We start from the raw sequence: 12,020 nt of genomic DNA on the forward strand, positions 1-12,020 counted from the left end.
GGGAAAACTCCAAATATATAAACAAAAAATTAAGACGATAATGTTGGGATTAAGATGAAGTAATTAATGTGTAAGATATGTAAGGGAAAAAATTGTATGGCTATTATGGCATGGGCGTGAACCATAATGAAAAGTGGCCTCTTCTTTAAACCATTCCCTTTCATACTATCAATGCCTCACTTATCCTCCCACACCCGAGCTCCGCTCCCCCTCCTTGCGTCTCCATGCCCATGTCCAAGCCTTCTTCCAAGTTATCTCGCTCGCTTTCCAAAATACTCCGGTCGCTTTTCCGATCGAGACCTAACTCAAATAGCTCCATTTTTCTAACTCGAGATCAACCCAAAGATGGGTTTTATGTCTTCTATGAAGTCGGGTCGCTCTCGACCATCCCTGAAGTCCCCGAGGCTGACTTTGGAGCCAGTCTTTCGCCGGAGATTAGCTCTTTGGTGAAGAAGACAGCTTCCGAGAGGTTCATGCCTATCTCCCTCCGCATCTCATGTTCTTTAAATATTTGAATATTTAAATTATATTTATTAAAGATTATTGGTGCAATAATTATGTTCCTATGTACTCATTTTTTTCCTTTTTTTCTTGTAATTTCTTTTTTAAATGTTTAGGATGATGATCATGCTTGCATAAAGGTAGAAGTTCGTTTATAATTTTTATTATTCAAATAAGAATTAATAGTGTGTTTTTCTGTTAATAACATGTTAAAATTACTATATTTTGATCACCATCCTTGAATTAAAAAACTTACTTAATTCATATTATTTAATAAATAGTTACAAGAAATTACTAATTAAAATGTGGAAATAGTAACGAACAACTTTATTAAAATTACTATTTTAAATTCACATGTCATCGTTTTCGATAATCGATGCAATATATATAGCGGTGTTTAATTTTCTTATAATTAGAGATTCAAATTTCTCTTTTAATATTGTTTTTTAAAAAATAAAAGAAAATTTCTCTCTAAAGGCCAATTTTTAAAGCTCAAACAATAATTATTAAAATATTTATGTAACATCTTTTCCCTATATAAAAATAAACGGTTTTATTATTTTTGGGAAGAAATTTTTTTAGCATATAATTATAAGAAATTTACCTCTATATCTTGAAAATATATTCACGTAAAATTAGTATTTTATTTTACTAAATTTGATAAAATTAATTTCCAACTAACCATAGAATATTAATTTTGATATTTATTAAAAGATTAGATGCTAAATTTAAAAATTTATAAGTATAAAAATAGAAATAAAATTAGAATATATGAACTCAAGATACATATAGACAAAATAATTACTACGTAAAAAAAATATTTACAAATTTTTAAAATTATCAATAATATTTTTAAACTTTTTTAAAAAAATTGAACCTTAATAGCCTAAAAATTGAAACAAAAAAATAATAATAATTTATGAAGTATATATTGATGACTCCGTTCATATATTCACAATAAGAACTTTTTAAAACTTTTGTTACATTTAAAAATTTACGGGTACGATAAAAATATTTTTATTTTTATTTTTTAATTTAAGTATATTTATACACCGTAAGAATTTTCATCTAAAATTAAAATTTTAATTTTTTTTTTAAATTCTGATATTTATTCAAACTTTTAATTTTTTTTTTCTTTTTTTTTTGTCTATTTTATTTAAACAAATTCGTGAAATTGCCCTTTTTTTCTCCTATAATATATATATATATATATATGTGTGTGTATGTATGTATGTATGTATGTATGTATGTATGTATGTATGTATGTATGTATGTATTTAGATAAATCAGCGCGCAAAACCCTGAAATAAAAGGGGTAAAGATTTTGTAGCAAGTGAAGGCGCGAACAAGAAATTGAGAGTTGAGATGGTGAAGGCTATGGTTGGCGACTTTGGACGAAGGCGCGGTCTGTTCAGCTTGGAACTATGCCGCCAACAGATTAGCCACCGATTCGGTGGCCGGAACCCTCGTCATCTTCGATTCTCCTGATCCTTCTTCCTCATCGGCGTCCTTAACTCGCACCTCAAACTTCAAGGTTTTTGAGTTTCATTTCTCTGTTTTTATTTCAGTTGAACTTCATCATCTTAGGTCGAATTAACAGTTGCTTAGAGATAAGCTTACTTTTTTGAACGGTTACTAGTCTACACTTCGAAACTCGGCGGCATTGTAAATTTTTGGAGATACATCAATTATGTTACCAATTTCCTGCCTCGATTATGTTTAGTGGAACCTTTATGTAAGCTGCGTGTTCGTCTGGCAAGAGAGAGAGAGGAAAATAAGAGAATGAGGAGTGAATTATTGGGGNAGGCAAGAGAGAGAGGAAAATAAGAGAATGAGGAGTGAATTATTGGGGGTGAGGGAGTGAAATTGAGTTCATGACGGCTAAGAGGATAGAAGTGTTGGTATGAGCATCGTTGCATGCTTTGCCGGAAATTGAGTCTTATTTTACCTTCTTACAAAGTAGAATAACTAATTCAAAGCTAGTAGAGGCGAAGCCGAGGGGAACATTCAAAGCCAACAAGGAAGTAGATGTCATCTCACTCAATCTACGAATATAAATAGTAACTTTCTTAGATTATAGAAAATGCACGATACACTACAAGGATATATTTTTCAATTACTATTATTGTTATGGAGCTTCCTAATTTTAAACAAGATGTGCAATGCTTAGTCTAATATTGATGCAATCAATTGGGATCAAAACTAATAAATGAACCAAAAATCAACCTGCTAATTATATTACTAATCACCCTGCTTTGCTAACATTTTAGAAAATGAAATCTGGGTAGAGAGAACCTTCCTTTCTTCTGTCTTAGTGTATGATTGGAAGCTATATTCTGTGGGATTTGTTATTCGCCAGGATGCAATTTTATTCTCATGCCTCCGTGGTTTAGTAGAAAAATCCTGGGGAATTAAATGGGAAATTTGGGTTGATCTGCTCTGAATTAAATGGAAAATCCCAATCCAGGATAGGGGATTTGGTAGCTGAACTGTTGGCTGAGAAAATCTCATGAACATCAGGTTCTGGATGTTGTACATTATGAGCCCCTCCTACGTCGCTCCTATGGCATGGCGATGGAGTGAAGTAGTTCGAGTCAGCTGTGGTTGGGGATATAAATGGCTGAGTATAGCTTCCCAAGGTGCTGTGAGTATCGATGGCTAAATGTGAAAAGCCACCATTTACAATGTCCTTACATCCCGCAGAAGTTGAGCCGAAGCAGAAGGTAGATGCCTTGCTTTCGAGCTTTTCGATGTTCTCAATAGTTTGATTACTGAATAAGTTCTCTTGCGAAAGCTGCAGCTGATGATGGTCGTGGTCATTTTCCTTCTTTTCTTGTATTTTTGGTGAATGACATGATTGGGCTAAATAGTTTCCTTGGGAACAAGTGTGCTTTCCTCGATAGGTAATTTCAAACACAGAATGATCTTCATCTGATCTCTGCACTTGCTTTATTGCCCAACAATTCTGTGTATTGCGGAAAGTGCATCTATAGTAGCTTCTGCAAGTATACAGCAAACAGGTATTAGATTTATTGATGTGAAACAGTAATAAGATTATAAATTATAGTTCTACAATATATTTTGATATGGAAAATTGGATTCTTGTATTTTATTTGGTTTGGTTTCATGATAATTTTTTCTTTATTTCTTTTAAGTTAGCTTTAAAGAAAGTGGACTTTGACTTTGAATTTTTAGTTGCCGACATTTCCTTATGTCAAATGGTATTAGAATATATGTTAAGTGTATGGCTTGCATGTTTTTCGAGCAGGAAGAAGAAGAAGAAGTTATCTCACCTGGGAAATGTTGCACCAAGTATGTCCTTTTGGCCATATTTTCTCCAGCTATAACCATCCTCGTGGGGTCCTTCGAATCCCGTCTCGGAGTTCACTTTCACTTGTTCTGTCCATCTGGGCTGTGTCTTTCNATGGGGTCCTTCGAATCCCGTCTCAGAGTTCACTTTCACTTGTTCTGTCCATCTGGGCTGTGTCTTTCTGTAATCACAGAATCATAAAGATTTTTTTATTTGTTTCCAAGAATTAAACTTGTTTACTAACTAAGCTCATATTTGTTCTAAGGTTGACTTTGAAAAGCTAGAAAGAAAATTCTTAAATTCACCTCTTCTTTGATTCTTTTCTGGGGTCCTGAGGGTCCTTGAGGCCTTTACCAGAGTCATCACTAGAAAGACTTCCATTAACAGAAATTGGAGAGCCTGGCAAAGCAAAAGCTGCTTCTACCATTTGAGGTTGACCCATTGGTCCATTCCATTTCAGTATCGAAAGAGCCTTCTCATATGAAGATATAATTCCATGTACTAATGATCCTCTGCTTTCTTCTGCAGATGCTGAACATAACTCTGCTTTCAACTGCTTGGTAAGCTCCATCCCCTGAATTAGCTCACCAATGAGTGACTTTTGATCCCAGCTCCACCCACTTTCCATTTTCAATTCCTCTCAGTTTCATAAAACGAACTGAACCACCCTACCCTACCACTGTGCTAGTTCATGGTAGGAAGAACAAGAGCTCAGTGCATTTCAGTTTGGATTTGTAGGTAAGTCAAGAAGCAGAAGCTGGAGGAAATGGAAGACCCAAATGGTAAAGAATCAGAGACAACAAACATGGAAGTAGCCAGATGAGGTAATTTGGTTAACTGGGTATATTTGTGTTTATTTAAAACTGAACTGAGAGGAGAAGAAAAAGAAGAATGCTTTGGTTTTAAGAAGAACCGATCTTGGTTTTATACAAGTTCAAAAAGGAAGACAATTTTAGTTCATTTTTCTTCAAAGAAAATGCTGTTGAACAGTTAGAAGTTGGGGAAACTTTGACTGAGACAGCCCCCTCAGTTGCTTTCTGGTCTTTGGTCATTGGCTGAGTAGAGACTAAGATTAGTGTGGAAGTCCAAGTTCTAAAGCTGACCAAGTCCACTTCCACTTCATAATTTAACTTCCAAAAGGGTTTCTGTTTCTCTCTCTAGATCCTACGGCTGTGATTTGTTGAGAATGAAAATTTCATAATTGAGATAGTGAGACAAGTGGAAAGTCAGAGTTCAAGCTTGGAGAGTAGACTAAGAATTTTCAAACCTTTCGTCCGCGTTGTGGTTCAGTAAACAACTGCTTTTCATCTTTATTATTATTACTCTTTTTTTTTTTTTTTTAAATCTCTAAAGCTTATGATTGTGAGTGGACTGCTCTTTTCATGCTATTTTTTTTGTTCTCTTGCTGATTTTNATAGTAAACAACTACTTCTCATCTTTATTATTATTATTATTATTCTCATTTTCTTTAAATCTCTAAAGCTTATGATTGTGAGTGGACTGCTCTTTTCATGCTATTGTTTTGTTCTCTTACTGATTTTTCCTTAATCGTACTTAGATTAAATCTTAGACCTTAGTATTAGAAAATCTTGGTCAAAATTAATGATTTCTGTGTGCATATTTGTTTTACTAAATTTTGTAATTTGGTCATTCTGGTTGGGCTTGATTATTTTTATCTGATATGATGTCATAATAGTAAGCTGATGTGATGTAATTGAAATTGCTACATTAAATTTCATTGACACTCTAATGGTTTAGATACCATAGGAAGATTGAATGAGTTTACAGTCTTTGAATCAATAGGTGAATGATTTATAGGGCGAGTGTCTAAAGCCCGGGTTATCTCTCTAAATTAGCTTATTCACTGAAACTTGTATAGAGAAGGATTTCCCGCGGCGCTGCCGGTAGCAAAGGCAAAAAGATGAGAGTGGTCTAAGGGCTGCTTTAAAAAGAAAGGGGAGAGGTTGACCTTTCAGGCAATTTCATATTTAATTTTTAGTTAGTATCTTTTTGGTTAATCACATATTTAATTTATGTGTCGGGTTCTTTATCTTATGCATTCTTGACACGAGGGATGAAATTCTTATTCTCAGGTAAATTGACTTGTTGATCTTGTAGGTTGGATCAAAGTTTGAAGTCTCGAGTGTTTTAAAGGTATTTTCACCGTGTGTTGAAGTCTTTTGGCATTTAAAGGTAATTTTGGTCTTCAAAGACTTTAGGTCTTTAAATTTTATAATATTCAAATCGTTTTCCTTTCAAAAAGTCTTCAGCCTTTTGATCTTTGTAAGTCTTCACAATGCTTTTAAACGTGTTTGTGTGAGCTTTGGGTTCTTTTATTTGGATTTGGGACACTGAACTCGAATTCAAATATTATGACTCAATTTGACTAAACTAGGCTTATTTTATTATATGGTCATTATGAACATTATAAAAGCTTCAATTTGTAATTAATTTAAATTCAATATTTCTTTAATTTCTTCAGACATTTGAGAAATAATTTACGATGATTCCTAACTATCTTATTGTCTTTTCATTGTTGTTCACCCACCAACCAAATTCCAACATTGAAATGATCAAAACTTGTCACTTTAGTTAAATTTCAAAAAATAACTCTCCATAGTAGAGATTAAAGTTAATTCCTGATTACTTATAAAATAAGTTGTCAAAGGGTGAGATTAGATTATGGTAGACATTGCACGTTTACCAACTAAGATTAAATCTCTTAGTTGTTAGTCGTTGCAACGCTTATATAAGTTAAGGTAAACTTGTCAAGCTTCTTGGTCGTTGAGTTATGCCTCAAACAACTTTAACATTCTTTTAATAGTAAAAACTTTGAAAAAATGTCTTAAATTTTCTTTGTTGTATCATTCAATTTAATGGTACTAATTAACCAATTAATTCTTTTTAAAGAAATAATATAAAATATTGAAAAACTCATTAATTTTAATAAAAGAAAATAATAATTTTCACCCATGCATGTATTAACTATTGCATAATTTTGTTAAAATTCATAAAGTTTCATAAATTAAAAAATTATCTTTAATACCATTGTTAACATTTCTTGATTTCAAATTATAAATATGTTTGATAGTTCATTAAAAATTATAAATATGTTTCATAGTTCATTAAATGGATAAGAAATTTTTTTATAACGATAATTGGAGTGAAAAATCATTCGAGGGTTAAAATTGTAATACTAATCCACTTTTGAAGTGTAACGTAACAAAATAAATTGGTAATTTTGGAGATCCAATTTGATTTTTTTCCCCTAAAAAGTTATTTATTAAAAAATGTAATAAGCTTAAATTGTAATATAAAATTTACTTTAAAAATTATAATATAAATCTCATAAGGTTAGGTAAAGTATCAAATAAAAGAGAGCGAAATGGAGTGTGCATAAAAAGTGGTCAAAATAGAAAATTATTTATTTAATAATCGGCCTTAAGGCTTCCTTAAGGCCACGTGTAAAGGGACGAGCAAAGTGAACGGCCTATTAAGAGTTCAAAATTTATGGACCATAAATGTAGTGAACGGCCCATTAAGGATTCAAAACTTTTGGACCATAAGAGAAGCCCATAAATCTAATAGCCGAGCAAAGTGAACGGCCCATTAAGAGTTCAAAAATTCTAGACCATAAGAGAAGCCCATAAATCTAGTGGCCGAGAAAAGTGAACGGCCCATTAAGAGCAAAACTTATGGACCATAATAGAAGCCCATAAATGAAGTGACCGGCCCATTAAGAGTTCAAAAATTATGGACCATAATAGAAGCCCATAAATGAAGTGACCGGCCCATTAAGAGAAAATTATGGACCATAAGAGAAGCCCATAAATCTAATGAAACAAATTAGCTAGTATTTTCTTTTAGCCGAGTATAATCGTGATGAAAAGACGAAGATACCCCTTTAAGAACATTTTAGTGGGGGTTGAGGCAACTTCTTTTCAAAAATATATTTATATAAAACTTAATATAAAAAGATAAAAAATCATATGATATTTATATAATTTTTTTTTTAAAAAAATCATAACATTTAGAGATTTAATTCAACTCAATCCAATCTTATTCATAAAGTATCTCATAATTTGTTTATATATTCAATAATAAGTTAGGTTCTTGTAGATCCAAAATAACACGAATAAGATTTGAAATGCAACATATTTGTAAGAAATGTTTAAAAGATCATTGACTCTGTCCTTTTTTAAGCTATTCCTATCCGACTTCCCTCAAGATTTTTAAAACATATTTGTTGAAAAGAGGTTTTCATACCCTTTTAAAGAAGGTTTCGTTCTCCTCCCAACAGACGTGGGATCTGATAATCCACTCTCGTTCAGAGCCCAACATTCTCATAGACACTCGTTCCCCTCTCCAATCGATGTGGTATCTCACAATCCACCTTCCTTCAAGGCCTAGCGTCCTCGCTAACACTCTTTCCTCTCTCCAATCAATACGTGACTTCACGTATCTTTCGCTAATAAATGACATGAATGAAAATAAAATTGATGGGGGTGATGAAAAGCTACTCAAAAACCTTACTCTGAGGGCCAATACACATTTGTTTTCCATGCATGTGATGAACAGAAGTGGACATGACCCACAAATGCCAGACCTTTTTTTATTCTTTTACTCTTCCTTGGATTTTTCTTCAAAAATATATCATCTATATAAGCTTTGATTTAATACACTAATCCAACAAAAACATAACCCATTAAAACTATATAATAAATTTAATTATTTGATTAATGCATTCCCAACACAACATTAACTCAACTCAAACATACAATATTCAATTTAGAAAATTACTTAATTCCCTTAACTTGCTGTTGCATTAATCGGCGGCGCCGCCTGATCTTGATTCTTCTCCACCACCCTCACTCCCTCCGCAGATCTAAGCACATCCGCCTGCACAAACCAAACCACTTATCATAAAAAACCATTCTCGAAACTAATAGCTATCAAACGAGACCTTCAATACCTGTTCTTCGGTGATTTCGACCGAGAACCCGTCGACGATGAGGAAAGACGAAACCTTTCTGTAAGTTCCAGGCTCCAGACACCTCCCCAGAACCCCATCATGCTTTCTACTCAGATACTCATCAAGCTCATGAGCCCCTTCCCCAGATCTTCAAACCAAAAAACAAAACAATCAGTTTCAAATTCAAACAACAAAACATTATTCATTCATACCCACCGATCAGCTCGTAGACGTTCATATTCAGGATCGTAGTTCATGAAAACAAAGTAACACGCGCCACCGCCTCCGCCTCCGCCGCCGTCGTATCTGTTCTCCTGCATTGTGGCTTTCTTCTGGGTTTCCGGCGAAGATAGGGAAAATATGAAGCTATTTATGCATGAACCGAATCATAATTTAGTTTTCCAAATAATTAATTTTTTTCTTTTCAATTTAAAATATATATTTCTTTACAAATAATAATAATAATAATAATAATGCTTATTTAACTAGGAAGGCATCGAGCTCATAAAAATTTAAAATGATTAAAAAAATTAAAAAAATGTTTGAAATTTTGTAAAGGGTTTCTAGGGTTTCGTGTGTTCATGAATTTGGAATCTCTTAAGCCAAATGGATTAATTTTTTAATTTTTTTAAGATGAAGGGTCAACCCTAATTAACCATTAATTAATTAAATTTGAAATAAAAACCCCACATTTTTCAAGATTTGGAATATTTTGATCTCTACGTTGGTTATTGCTATAATTTTAAGTATGGATATATTTTTCTTATTTTATAAATACTAGAGAACTAAAAATAATAATTATAAAATATAGTTGTAATTATTAAAAATTTAAAATCAAGTGATTATCGAATAAAATAATAATTATTAAATTTAAAATTCATATTTTATATATGGTATTTTTCATAAATTTATGTAACATTATTTGAAATTCGTATTTATTTCATGGATAGAAAAGAACGTAACATGTAATAGTAAATGTAATAAAAATGTAGAAACACAAAAAGATTAAGAATTAAAATTATATATTTATATACTTAAAATGTAAATAATATTATTTTTAGAATGAAAAAAGAATTGTGAAAATATGTGTAAGAAAGAGGATGGAAACCAGGCTGTGTGTCAGAGCAGATTTCTGCCACAGTGAATGTGGTCACCTGCATTAGAAATCTCCACGTGTCAATAAGAGAAGGGGACAAAGGTGGGGGACCCTGGAAATTAACATGGGCCTAACCACAGGGAATCTCTGACCAACACGAGAACTAAATGTTTTTCTTTGACTACTTTTGCTTATTATTCCCCCTTTCCAAAACTAACCTCTTAATAAGACACATAAGACACATAGTCCTCAGAGCTCATGCTTAAAATAGGCAATAGTATACGAGTACTCAGAGTCAAGCTCTTATCTTTAAAGATGTAGTTATAGGTTCTTGAGAGCGGGTTTGGTCGGGTCGTCACGTGTGTCGGGCAGTTTGGCGAGCAGAGAAGAGTGGATTGTGTGTTCATCACTGCAACAGCACACCTGGATCAGCTGAAGCTAAGTTCATGGGCTCAGTGAACAACCCTTGGTTCTCAGTATACACACCCCTCTGCTCCTCCTCTGCACCATCTTTTATGGTCAAACTTATTTTTAATATATCATATTATAACTGCCACTTGTATACATATATATACACACATACATATATATACATATACATATACACACACATATATATACATAATTTCTATATAATTAAAAAACAACTTTATATGGTTCCAATAGGTGGGCCTTTATAATGGGCCAAGAAAAAGTTTGGGCCTCTTCACGAGGAGAAATGTCCGAATCTAATCTTGATGCCTTTCATTTATTAAATTAAATTAAAAGGATAAATAATAGTAATAATATATAGACAGTGATAAGAAAATGAAGGCTGCCCGTTGACCATCTTTCAAGTTTAAATCCAAGTCCAGTCAACGATAAAATCCTATCCCTCCTGCCCGAAATTATCTCTGCCAAACCCTATAAATACCAATTGTCACTCCCCTTGTCCTTGCAATTGCAACCATGACCATGCCCAAACTCACCCGAACATTTGTTCGCTTTGTCGTTGTCGCGATCGTCTCTTTCTCCCACGCTCGCGATGGTTTTGTTTCCAAGGCTTCGACCTGACACTAGAGTTGTTGAGGATTCCAATTCTTAGTCCTCGATCTTCCTCCCGAGTACAAAGCTTCAAAATCCATGATAGAGACCGAGTAGATACACACCGAATTGAATTCTTCTCAAATTACCGTTGTTGATACGATGAAGATAGGTTCAGATCCGTTAGTCATGATGACCTTCCATCCAATCAACCGCGAATAAAAACAAGGGATTGGAAGGAAGAGAAAGAAAACAAGGGATTGGTGAGGAATTTGCGGAAGTTGTGAAGATACATGTGTTATATATGTTTACAATAAAGTTAGGTTTACATATAATATGATTGATACTATGTGTGTGACTAAAATTTAATTAATACCTACCCTACACACCAATCCATCTATCTATTTGCTTACTCATATCTTATAATTATTTCTACCTTACTTATCAATCATTATTACTTACCCAATTTAAGTAATATAGGTAATTAGAGAACACGAGGAGACGATTATCTCAAGGCATGGTACAATCTACAGGTAAGATTGCTAAGATTTGGAAAGGCAACCCGAGTGATAGTAAGAGATCCGTAGTACTTGTGGTCCCATCAATAGTACCTACAACTCCACAAATTGAATATTCATATTCTAGAAAGTCGGGAAGGGATCCGTTTGTAAAGAGTGATTGGAAAATGGGCATGGTCTACTCTTAGGGCCCAAAGGGAATGGGTCAGATCCAATAATTAATTATTTATTTATTAGTGACATTTTTAGTGAAATTTGTCATTTTTTGTACGAGGACATGAGATCGCACATCAATTGAAGAGATGAACAAAGTATTTCTCACGAGGGTGTGAAAACCTCTTTCTAGTAAAATTGTGAGGTTAATAGTGATGGACGAAAACAGATAATATCTACTAGCGATGAACTTAGACTATTACTGTGAATGAAACATGATATAATTTTCAAATTATAGACCGGAGCTTAGAGAATTAAAAAATAAAAAATAAAAAAATTATAGAAAAATCACTAATGATTGTAAACATAAATTTCAGTGTATAATTTTTATTAAATAGATTCAGAGAAGAAGAGAGGAATTTCATTTAATTTAATTTAATTTAATTT

The 12,020-nt window shown here is 33.0% G+C and overlaps 2 protein-coding genes and 1 long non-coding RNA gene across 4 annotated transcripts; 1 reads left to right on the forward strand and 2 right to left on the reverse strand.

Annotated features, from left to right (window-relative positions):
* Window positions 1-2,561: 2,561 nt before the first annotated feature.
* On the reverse strand, window positions 2,562-4,540 carry LOC111785142 (probable WRKY transcription factor 41). Its single transcript, XM_023665604.1, has 3 exons — window positions 4,118-4,540; window positions 3,795-3,924; window positions 2,562-3,500 (listed from the first exon to the last, which is right to left on the reverse strand). The coding sequence occupies exons 1-3, from the start codon at window positions 4,437-4,439 to the stop codon at window positions 2,891-2,893; spliced, it is 1,062 nt and encodes a 353-aa protein (XP_023521372.1). The 5' UTR covers window positions 4,440-4,540; the 3' UTR covers window positions 2,562-2,890.
* Window positions 4,105-5,124, forward strand: LOC111785143. Of its 2 annotated transcripts, XR_002813625.1 has the most exons (4): window positions 4,105-4,243; window positions 4,340-4,371; window positions 4,550-4,635; window positions 4,802-5,124. It is a non-coding gene; the product is annotated as an uncharacterized LOC111785143 (long non-coding RNA). The 2 variants fall into 2 exon arrangements; XR_002813624.1 differs by having other exon boundaries at window positions 4,550-5,124.
* A 3,381-nt stretch (window positions 5,125-8,505) lies between these two features.
* LOC111785148 (subtilisin-like protease SBT2.5) lies at window positions 8,506-9,122 on the reverse strand. The gene is made up of 3 exons (XM_023665609.1): window positions 9,000-9,122; window positions 8,784-8,931; window positions 8,506-8,710 (listed from the first exon to the last, which is right to left on the reverse strand). Exons 1-3 carry the CDS (start codon window positions 9,101-9,103, stop codon window positions 8,621-8,623), a joined length of 342 nt encoding a protein of 113 aa, XP_023521377.1. The 5' UTR covers window positions 9,104-9,122; the 3' UTR covers window positions 8,506-8,620.
* Window positions 9,123-12,020: the final 2,898 nt, after the last annotated feature.

This window comes from Cucurbita pepo, unplaced genomic scaffold (assembly GCF_002806865.2).
Source record: "Cucurbita pepo subsp. pepo cultivar mu-cu-16 unplaced genomic scaffold, ASM280686v2 Cp4.1_scaffold000383, whole genome shotgun sequence".
In the NCBI taxonomy this organism is placed as follows: Eukaryota; Viridiplantae; Streptophyta; class Magnoliopsida; order Cucurbitales; family Cucurbitaceae; genus Cucurbita; species Cucurbita pepo.